The sequence below is a fragment of the Mizuhopecten yessoensis genome, unplaced genomic scaffold (genome assembly GCF_002113885.1).
Source record: "Mizuhopecten yessoensis strain PY_sf001 unplaced genomic scaffold, ASM211388v2 scaffold3425, whole genome shotgun sequence".
Classification (NCBI taxonomy): Eukaryota; Metazoa; Mollusca; class Bivalvia; order Pectinida; family Pectinidae; genus Mizuhopecten; species Mizuhopecten yessoensis.
Window position 1 is genome coordinate 251,185 of NW_018405038.1, and position 12,033 is coordinate 263,217.

Here is a 12,033-nt window from a genome sequence, read left to right on the forward strand (position 1 = left end):
GGAATGTAAAACAACACCCCTTTAGCATACCTGGAATGTAAAACAACATCCCTTTAGCATACATGGAATGTAAAACAACATCCCTTTAGCATACTCGGAATGTAAAACAACACCCCTTAAGCATACTTGGAATGTAAAACAACATCCCTTTAGCATACTCGGAATGTAAAACAACATCCCTTTAGCATACCTGGAATGTAAAACAACATTCTTTTAGCATACTTTGAATGTAAAACAACATCCTTTTAGCATACCTGGAATGTAAAACAACACCCCTTTAGCATACCTGGAATGTAAAACAGCATCCCTTTAGCATACATGGAATGTAAAACAACACCCCTTTAGCATACCTGGAATGTAAAACAACATCCCTTTAGCATACATGGAATGTAAAACAACACCCCTTTAGCATACATGGAATGTAAAACAACATCCCTTTAGCATACATGGAATGTAAAATAACATCCCTTAAGCATACCTGGAATGTAAAACAACATCCCTTTAGCATACCTGGAATGTAAAACAACATCCCTTTAGCATACATGGAATGTAAAATAACATCCCTTAAGCATACCTGGAATGTAAAACAACACCCCTTTAGCATACATGGAGTGTAAAACAACATCCCTTTAGCATACATGGAATGTAAAACAACACCCCTTTAGCATACTCGGAATGTAAAACAACACCCCTTTAGCATACCTGGAATGCAAAACAACACCCCTTTAGCATACATGGAATGTAAAACAACACCCCTTTAGCATACCTGGAATGTAAAAAAACATCCCTTTAGCATACTTGGAATGTAAAACAACATCCCTTTAGCATACCTGGAATGTAAAACAACATCCCTTTAGCATACCTGGAATGTAAAACAACATCCCTTTAGCATACCTGGAATGTAAAACAACACCCCTTTAGCACACTTGGAATGTACATATGTAAAACAACACCCCTTTAGCAGGTAAAACAAAAGCATGAACAAGTACATAACTGACGAATTTTCAACCTTAACTTAGAAGAACCATTGCAATGTTTTTATACATGTATTTCAATTATTAGGCATACATATATGTATTGAAAAGCATGTTGGCATCACGTGGCATTACTGTACTAAATAAGAAAATTAGCTGGCGTAATCTGTGCAGCTGAGAGTAGTCAGGGTAATTAAACACATAAGACCGGGAGACAGTCTTATGTAAAGTGATGGGAGACTCTATAGTAATACACATTTCTATTACTTTAATATGATTGATGAAACTTACAATTACAAAAACTTAACGAGATTCAAAAGTTGCATTGAAGTGGAAAACGAATGTAATATTTCGTTTATCTAACAACCAAGATAAGTTACAAATATCCTTCAAATCTACCTTTTTGTCAGGCTGATATGAAAAAAGAAAAAAATCTACTCCAAACCTTTCTTTTTTTGTGACGTCCGCCAGGTGTTATTTATTGCGTGTTCATAACCTAAGAATACCTGGAAGAAAATATGTACGATCAAAGGCATCACTGAATTACAATAGCCCCTGAGACAGAGCTACACCGTACACCGTCAGTCTCCTCTTGTGCTTCTGGTATACGTTCTTCTTTGAATACACTCTATCATAGAACGACAAATATGCTATGAGATAAAAACAAATGAAGTAGATCTTAATCTGACATGCACGTTATATATAATATCATAAATAGAACTGACATATATTAACATAACACACATTTGATGAAGCGTATTGACCAATTCAGGCTAAAAATGGTCTCAATGGAGTAGCTAAATGCTGTACTATATCAGAAAAAGAGTTCTCAAATTACTTTCTGTCAAAGTTACCTATCTGCGTAGCCTAATGGACGGCGATTGCAATTGTAAACTCGTGCATATTTTGCACATTTGTGTATATATATGTACGTTTCACTGGTCATTTATTTGGTTAAGGTGCTAGCGTGGATACCGTGGTAGTAATGACAATATCACACATAAACACTTAACTGATTGTGCTACATAAACCTTCTAAAATCCATTCTTACCAACCCGAAGAAAAGTTTCGGGAACGAATAGATGCTTATTTCATGACTGAAGCAGCCCTTTGTAAGGTCCAACTGAAGTAATTATGTAATTCTGGCGGATTCTTCATAACTCGTTTGTTGGTGTGACGGCATGTGTTCTTTATGATGGGGAAACGAGCGGTGCGTACCCTATAGAGCAAGGGGTCGGTCAAGGGAGGACTCTCTCTGCTTGGCTCTTCCGTATTATGATCGATGATTTGGCGGTTAGGCTGGAAGAAGCAGATCTTGGACTTGATGTCCAAAACCTCCACATTCCGTGTGTTTTCCTAGCAGATGACACTTTACTTTTAGCTGCGTCGATCAGAAATCTACAGATGCAGTAAGATATTGTCCACACATATGCAAAGCTATGGAGACTTAACTATAATTGTGCAAAATCTTCAATAATGCAATTTACAAATCGGAAACGACCGCAAAGTGAATTAAAAGTTTCGTGTTCTTTAGGAAATAAACCGATTACATGGACAACATCAAAAGTGTACGCTGGAATAACATTATGTTATAACCTTAAACCCGATATGCACATCGCTAGTTCTTGTGGAAAAGGACGTAGAACCGTTGACAGCCTTATCAGTGTTGTCAGTACCCACGAATGAAGTCCCTTAGAAATATAGGTACTTTAGTAAAAACTATACTATGCCTCTTAGAACTTGGTGTTTGTGTAAAAGTTTGGTGTTAAAATACTGTGGAGTTATCAATCTAACAATTTCTGTGTAAAAATTTTATATTGTGAATTTATTTTTTGGTGCAGGGTGCTGTGTGAAAAGTCCTGTGTTTACCTCTACCCCTGACCCGGAAGTTTATTTTTGACATTGGTGACACATGCAGACGATCATCTCAAGAAAAAGGCCAACATGCTATGTTGAAATTTTGATATTTTACTCCCAAGATGTTGCTCTTGACCAGTTTAGATGGAAATGTGGCTATCGGATATTGGGAATTTGTTATAAAATTAAATGTTACAATGAAACATATAATAAAATTAATTGTGGTCTTAGTCCTATATCTCGCCGAATGTATTTAAAAGGGAATATTGTAATAATTTCTGGGTTTTGTTTCGAGATAACAGAGATTATAACTGAAACTGAAATTAACAGGTGACACGCAGCACAAAGTGATAAGGTCGCTGGAGAACTCTGACGTTGGTCAAAAAGCTGGATCGAAACGTGTAAGGATGTGTTAGAAACAAGAACTACTTAATGTTAGATCGGCTTGTTATAGATATGACACTGTCAACTTAGATTGATGTAACGGTCTAACTTAGATTGATGTAACGGTCAAACTTAGATCGATGTAACGGTCTAACTTAAATCGATGTAACGTTCTAACTTAGATCGATGCAACGGTCTAACTTAGATTGATGTAACGGTCTAACTTAGATCGATGTAACGGTCTTACTTAGATTGATGTTACGGTCTAACTTAGATTGATGTAACGGTCTAACTTAGATTGATGTAACGGTCTAACTTAGATTGATGTAACGGTCTAACTTAGATCGATGTAACGGTATACCTTAGATTGATGTAACGGTCTAACTTAGATTGATGTAACGGTCTAACTTAGATTGATGTAACGGTCTAACTTAGATTGATGTAACGGTATAACAAAGATTGATGTAAAGGTCTAACTTAGATTGATGTAACGGTCTAACTTAGATTGATGTAACGGTCTAACTTAGATTGATGTAACGGTCTAACTTAAATCGATGTAACGGTCTAACTTAGATCGAGGTAACGGTCTAACTTAGATCGATGTAACGGTCTAACTTAGATTGATGTAACGGTCTAACTTAGATTGATGTAACGGTCTAACTTTGATTGATGTAACGGTCTAACTTAGATTGATGTAACGGTCTAACTTAGATCGATGTAACGGTCTAACTTAGATTTATGTAACGGTCTAACTTAGATTGGTGTTACAGTCTAACTTAGATTGATGTAACGGTCTAACTTAGATTGAGGGACTGTACCTCATTCCACTTAATTGTGCAATCGAAGACATATATTTTAAAAATCACCTCAGAACAATTTCTGAAAACAATCCGTTATAAAATTATGTTGTCTATATCTGTATACTTCCTGAAAAAATATTGAATAGCATTTCTAGGAAAATTTAACTGATCAGAAGCTGTTTGATACAAAACCTGTACATTTGGAAAGTTTATTTATATTTTTTGTTTTATTTCGTGATTAAAATCAAAATCAAATTACAAAGGCGAATCTTGCTGATCTAGCTCGCAACCCTGACCCCTATGTCTAGCTCATTAGTGTAGGCTTTGATCTAGCTCGCAACCCTGACCCCTATGTCTAGCTCATTAGTGTAGGCCTTGATCTAGACGAGACAATTTGAACAACAACCTACCATGGGACCTCGACTGAGGACACCACTAAACCATCTATTCTTCTGATGCAACAAACTGGTCTTGTGTAGCTTACATCAACCAAAAACATAGGAGTGTTTTATGGTACCGATATTCTTACCGGAATGAGCAGTGGAAATACTATATTACGTACCTGTTTATTTACACATTAAGTGTATAAAAAGAGGATGGCTCTATAGTTGTTCATTTGATGATAAACAGTGGTATAGCTATATTTGACATCCGTAAGTGTATGCGTATCTAACATGTATGATTTAAACAAACATAGCATTTTTAAGTATAGGATGCCGCTGCATGATACAAAATTGATAAACGATTGTTTTTGTGTCTTGCCTAAAAATAGGAAAAATCACTTTGACAAGAAAAAACAAAATCAAAGCAAAAGTGTGATTTTATTTTCTTGGTTATTCATGCTCTTAACTTGGTTTCAAGAAAATGTCATTTTCATACTTAATATGTGTTGTTTTTTTTTATAAATATGCGTCATTATTTGGCGGGGAAAACTCGAAGAAGCAATCTCCGGATGTCTAGATTATAAAACAGCATTCCCGTGGACCCCGCCGGCGGCCAGTACTCGTATTTTTGGAGTTCGAGCAACGTTTTTGATATTGTTTGAAAGATACCTCAAGAGTGATCAATAACCTCTATGAATTCTGTATATTTAAAGATTGATCAATAACCTCTATGGATTCTGTATATTTAAAGGTTGATCAATAACCTCTATGGATTCTGTATATTTAAAGATTTATGTTTGTGCCACGTTTGCCAATTGTTTGTGAAATCATACAAATGTAAAAAAAAAAATACACCAGATTTTCTTTTTTAAGAGATCGACCATGGAAACAAAACTTTCCGGCAAATGTCTTGGGAACCAATAGCCACGCGAAATGTGAGGAGCAGAAACGTCAAAGCAATAGCCACGCGAAATGTGAGGAGCAGAAACGTCAAACCAATAGCCACGCGAAATGTAAGGAGCAGAAACGTCAAACTTTACGCAGGTATAAGGAACATGTCGACGTCAGATGCATAAAATGTTACATTACTGTCTCGTTACAAATCAAAAACAAAGCTTAAGGTAAATTAAATACGAGCTAATATGTATATGATAAGAAAGTACCAAAATGAGATCTTGAGATAAAAGACAATGTCAGTGGTACCTGACTAGATGATTGGCGCTATTGGCGCTCGCAACATGCACCGTCGGCGCGCGTATTCGATCTTCGGCTACGAAATAAGTATCCATGCTTCCTTCAAAATTCTGGGTTCACTGAGTATTGGTAAATTATTGTTTTAAAAACCAAGAGCAACATTCACTATTAGCTAACGCAAGTGACTTCTTTGACAAAGCTATAGAATGGTCCAATTTTTCATTTCTCTAATTCAAAGTAAAATCACATTAACACATTGTTGTATTTGGAGTGTGTCAATTCCCGATAGAGCCATATAGAACTAGCGTATTGGTAAACAGTCGTCCTGACACTGTTAAATAGACCTCCGGTTATACATTGTAATGTGTTACCGGTCGTCCGTAGTGTCCCTCGGGTCGTAACACGTAGCAAACACCAGGGCCTCTGCTGTTTATGTTGATCAACAGTGTTGAACTTGTCATCGATGACGTTTTAATGACTGGATGAGAATGACAACGACCAGAAGGAATCGCAACGTTTTACCGGTGAGGAACGAGGATACATGTAGAAGAAAGGCAGAAATAAAACGACCAGAAGGAATCGTAACGTTTTACCGGTGAGGAACCCTGTGGATACAAAGGAAGAAAGAAAACGACCAGAAGGAATCAGTTCGAGTACCGAATTAACTGCGACATGTAAACACCGTAGGTAGGGAAAGCCATGCTTTGGCTATCAAGAAAGGAAACATTCGCGATAGGAAAGTCGAAATCGTCCCGCATATCCTATAGTTTAGTAGTAAGCTACTGTTTGTCGGGTTGTAAGTTAAGATCAAGGAATACCGCTGAAGTAAAAGAGCCTTTGGTTTATAGTTTAGGAGTTAGCTGTCCCTGTTTGTCAGGTTGTAAGTTAAGATCAAGGAATACCGCTGAAGTAAAAGAGCCTTTGGTTTATGGTTTAGTAGTAAGCTGTCTCTGTTTGTCAGGTTGTAAGTTAAGATCAAGGAATACCGCTGAAGTAAAAGAGCCTTTGGTTTATAGTTTAGTAGTAAGCCGTCCCTGTTTGTCAGGTTGTAAGTTAAGATCAAGTAATACAGCTGAAGTAAAAGAGCCTTTGGTTTATAGTTTAGTAGTAAGCTGTCCCTGTTTGTCGGGTTGTCAGTTAAGATCAAGGAATACCGCTGAAGTAAAAGAGCCTTTGGTTTATAGTTTAGTAGTGAGTCGTCCCTGTTTGTCAGGTTGTAAGTAAAGATCGAGAAAAAATTCTTAAGTTGCAGAGTCTGTGGCATCCTTGATTTCAACCTCTAGAGGATATAAACGATAGATGTGGTCCATGAATTCCTTTCAATTCAAAGACAGCACATCGTCGATTAACATGAATGTTCCATTGAAGGATTTGGTTAGGTCTTAGTTTCCAATCCTAAGCTCATCAATCATATCAGTTTCGCTTAAAAACAGAAACAATTTGGCTAGAAGAGGGGCACGGTTTGTTTCCATGGGAATACCAACAGTGTACTGGACACTCTGGTCACATGGGAATACCAACAGTGTACTGGACACTCTTGTCCCATGGGAATACCAACAGTGTACTGGACAAGCTGGTCACATGGGAATACCAACAGTGTACTGGACAATCTGGTCACATGGGAATACCAACAGGGTACTGGACACTCTTGTCACATGGGAATACCAACAGTGTACTGGACACTCTTGTCACATGCATAGATATTGTCAACCAGGAATTCAATCGTTTCTTTTTTGCCTTTGGTGTACTTTTAACTTTTTTTAATGTTTTTACATTGTAAAACCAATCAAGCTTTACACTGTTATATAAGACAAGCAGAGAATACCAATGTTCAACGAAACCGTAATTGGAATTCAAAATCGTTAAAACTAGGGCAAAGTATGAACTAAGGAAACACTTACAACCTCGGACATTTCTTAAAATAATTTAGAAAATAATATGAATGAATTTCACGTTATGTTTTAAAGGTCAAATTGAGTTCGTGGCCAGCTGTTTCTTTGTTAAATAGTTTACCATATGCTTCGAGAAAGGTTACACAAAACTGTATTGTTCCTCTTAAGTTTTTACATGCATTTTGCTGCTTGAATTAATTGTTATTCTTTATTCGAGGGAAACCAATATATGTCTGTCTTACCGCACTTTCCCCTTGAATAAACTACAGTATATGTCGTGTATAACCTCCTGTCTACCTCCTCATACGATGTACTGACAACAACACAAATGCTATACTTTACTCACTTTCCCATTAAATACACAGTATGCATGCAAATTACGTTCCGTAGTGTGTCTACTTAGACAATATACAAACCATAGGTAATTTAGTAAACTTTATTTATTTTACAACAATTATGAAACAGGTTTATTAACTTTTATCAAGCAGTCTTGTTAAACCTGATATTAGAGAGTGGGGCTCTCAATAGGGAAGGAAACCTGATATTAGAGAGTGGGGCTCTCAATAGGGAAGGAAACCTGTGTGCCTTGAGAAAACCTCCATAGTCGGGTAGGTGACCCCATACCTTTTCACGTTCGGTGGGGAATCGAATACTCAACGTCTTGGCGAAATGCGAGAATGCTATCCACTAACCCCCGACCATCCCTTTTTCTGTTGCTTTCCTCTTCAAAAAGCTATATCTATTTCGCTCACCAAATATCGGTCGTGTGTGTACATTTGGCTATTTACCTTTTACCTTTTGTTTGTCACGTTCTTTACGGGATTGTGTTATCTCACTGCTGGTCTTTTAAATTTACCTGCATATATGTCTCGTGTTTTCATTTTCTTGTCAGGTATTTCATTTGCATGGTCCAAGTTCCTATTTATCATACTAATCTTTTGAGAGATTCATATTTATTTGTTTTTATCTTGCGTTTGTATCCGAGCCCCGTATTCCGTTGTTGTATCCCGTATTCCGTTGTTGTGCCCCGAATTCCGCTGCTGTGCCCCGTATTCCTCTGTTGTATCCCGTATTCCGTTGTTGTGCCCCGTATTCCGTTGTTGTGCCCCGTATTCCTCTGTTGTGCACCGTACTCCGTTGCTGTGCCCCGTATTCCATTGTTGTATCCCGTATTCCGTTGTTGTGCCCCGTATTCCGTTGTTGTATCCCGTATTCCGTTATTGTGCCCCGTATTCCTCTGCCTTGCCCCGAATTCCGCTCCTGTTCCCCGTATTCCGTTGTTGTATCCCGCATTCCGTTGTTGTGCCCCGTATTCCGTTGTGGTGCCCCGTATTCCGTTGTTGTATCCCGTATTCCGTTGTTGTGCCCCGTATTCCTCTGCTGTGCCCCGTATTCCGCTCCTGTGCCCCGTATTCCGTTGTTGTATCCCGTATTCCGTTGTTGTGCCCCGTATTCCGTTGTTGTGCCCCGTATTCCGTTGTTGTATCCCGTATTCCGTTGTTGTGTCCCGTATTCCGCCGTTGTTGTGCCCCGTATTCCGTTGTTGTGCCCCGTATTCCGTTGTTGTGCCCCGTATTCCGTTGTTGTGCCCCGTATTCCGTTGTTGTGCCCCGTATTCCGTTGTTGTTCATCGTATTCCGTTGTTGTATCCCGTATTCCGTTGTTGTATCCCGTATTCCGTTGTTGTGCCCCGTATTCCGTTGTTGTGCCCCGTATTCCGTTGTTGTACCCCGTATTCCGTTGTTGTATCCCGTATTCCGTTGTTGTATCCCGTATTCCGTTGTTGTGCCCCGTATTCCGTTGTTGTGCCCCGTATTCCGTTGTTGTTCATCGTATTCCGTTGTTGTATCCCGTATTCCGTTGTTGTATCCCGTATTCCGTTGTTGTGCCCCGTATTCCGTTGTTGTGCCCCGTATTCCGTTGTTGTTCATCGTATTCCGTTGTTGTATCCCGTATTCCGTTGTTGTATCCCGTATTCCTCTGTTGAATCCCGTATTCCGCTGCTGTGATCCGTATTCCGTTGTTGTTCATCGTATTCCGTTGTTGTATCCCGTATTCCTCCGTTGTTGTATCCCGTATTCCTCTGTTGAATCCCGTATTCCGCTGCTGTGCTCCGTATTCCGTTGTTGTTCATCGTATTCCGTTGTTGTATCCCGTTTTCCGTTGTTGTGCCCCGTATTCCGTTGTTGTGTCCCGTATTCCTCCGTTGTTGTGCCCCGTATTCCGTTGTTGTGTCCCGTATTCCTCCGTTGTTGTGCCCCGTATTCCGTTGTTGTTCCTCGTATTCCGTTGTTGTATCCCGTATTCCGCCGTTGTTGTATCCCGTATTCCTCTGTTGAATTCCGTATTCCGCTGCTGTGCTCCGTATTCCGTTGCTGTGCCCCGTATTTCGTTGTTGTTCCCCGTATTCCGCTGCTGTGCCCCGTATTCCGTTGCTGTTTCCCGTATTTCGTTGTTGTGCCCCGTATTCCGTTGCTGTGCCCCGTATTTCGATGTTGTGCCCCGTATTCCGCTGCTGTGCCCCGTATTCCGCTGCTGTGCCCCGTATTCCGTTGTTTTGCCCCGTATTCCGCTGCTGTGCCCCGTATTCCGTTGTTTTGCCCCGTATTCCGCTGCTGTGCCCCGTATTCCGTTGTTGTATCCTGTATTCCGTTGTTGTGTCCCATATTCCTCTGTTGTGCCCCTTATTCCGATGCTGTGCCCCGTATTCCGGTGTTGTATCCCGTATTCCGTTGTTGTATCCCGGATTCCTCTGTTGAATCCCGTATTCCGCTGCTGTGCTCCGGATTCCGTTGTTGTTCATCGTATTCCGTTGTTGTCTCCCGTCTTCCGTTGTTGTATCCCGTATTCCGTTGTTGTGCGCCGTATTCCGCTGCTGTGTCCCGTATTCCTCTGTTGTGCGACGTATTCCGATGCTGTGTCCCGTATTCCGTTGTTGTTTCCCGTATTCCGCTGCTGTGCCCCGTATTCTGTTGTTTTGTCCCGCATTCCGTTGCTGTGCCCCGTATTTCGTTGTTGTGCCCCGTATTCCTCTGCTGTGCCCCGTATTCCGCTCCTGTGCCCCGTATTCCGTTGTTGTATCCCGTATTCCTCCGTTGTTGTATCCCGTATTCCGTTGTTGTGCGCCATATTCCGCTGCTGTGCCCCGTATTCTGTTGTTTTGTCCCGCATTCCGTTGCTGTGCCCCGTATTTCGTTGTTGTGCCCCGTATTCCGCTGCTGTGTCCCGTATTCCGTTGTTGTTTCCCGTATTCCGTTGTTGTGCCCCGTATTCCGTTGGTGTGCCCCGTATTCCGCTGCTGTGCCCCGTATTCTGTTGTTGTGCCCCGTATTCCGCTGCTGTGCCCCGTATTCTGTTGTTTTGCCCCGCATTCCGTTGCTGTGCCCCGTATTTCGTTGTTGTGCCCCGTATTCCGCTGCTGTGCCCCGTATTCCGTTGCTGTTTCCCGTATTCCGCTGTTGTATCCCGTATTCCGCTGCTGTGCCCCGTATTCCTCTGTTGTGCCCCGTATTCCGCTGCTTTGCCCCGTATTCCGTTGTTGTGCCCCGTATTCCTCTGTTGTGCCCCGTATTCCGTTGTTGTGTCCCGTATTCCTCCGTTGTTGTGCCCCGTATTCCGTTGTTGTGTCCCGTATTCATCCGTTGTTGTGCTCCGTATTCCGTTGTTTTGTTCCGTATTATATTTTGGCCTGTCTTTGTTTCTATTTATACATGTACTATATATAATATTAATATGTTATATAAATATATTATGTGGCAGCCTTTCCTTTCCGTGGCCCGCCTCTAGTATATATATGTGCTTATTGATCTAACAGGCATGTACCACTTTTTTATAGGGGTTTCGCTGTGTTCGCAAGCCACACGAGGTCCTAGTTACATTTATAACGATGTAACATGGTAGGTATCACTGTCTGTACTCGCCTCAAGATACGGCATCTCCGATCTCGCCAGGATACTGTCGGTACAAATACTGTCGGTACAGCTTCACAACCCCCGACCTCGTCAGGATACTGTCGGTAAAGCTCCACAACCTCCGATCTCCTCAGGATACTGTCGGTACAGCTTCACAACCCCGACCTCGCCAGGATAGTGTCGGTACAGCTTCACAACCCCGACCTCGTCAGGATACTGTCGGTACAGCCTCACAACATCCACATCCCGTCAGGATACTGTCGGTACAGCCTCACAACCCCCGACCTCGTCAGGATACTGTCGGTAAAGCTCCACAACCTCCGACCTCCTCAGGATACTGTCGGTACAGCTTCACAACACCGACCTCGCCAGGATAGTGTCGGTACAGCTCCACAACCCCGACCTCGTCAGGATACTGTCGGTCCAGCTTCACAACCCCCGACCTCGTCAGGATACTGTGGGTACAGCTTCACAACCCCGACCTCGTCAGGATAGTGTCGGTACAGCTCCACACCACCCTATGCCGTCAGGATACTGTCGGTACAGCCTCACAACATCCACATCCCGTCAGGATACTGTCGGTACAGCCTCACAACACCCCCATCCCGTCAGGATATTGTCGGTACAGCTCCACAACA

The 12,033-nt window shown here is 41.4% G+C and overlaps 2 protein-coding genes across 2 annotated transcripts; both read right to left on the reverse strand.

Moving 5' to 3' along the window:
• Positions 1-8,701: 8,701 nt before the first annotated feature.
• LOC110447452 (translation initiation factor IF-2-like) lies at positions 8,702-9,415 on the reverse strand. The gene has a single exon (XM_021493160.1). The coding sequence runs from the start codon at positions 9,413-9,415 to the stop codon at positions 8,702-8,704; it is 714 nt and encodes a 237-aa protein (XP_021348835.1).
• Positions 9,412-10,287, reverse strand: LOC110447453 (translation initiation factor IF-2-like). Its single transcript, XM_021493161.1, has one exon. It carries the CDS (start codon positions 10,285-10,287, stop codon positions 9,412-9,414), a length of 876 nt encoding a protein of 291 aa, XP_021348836.1.
• Between the last annotated feature and the right edge of the window lie 1,746 nt (positions 10,288-12,033).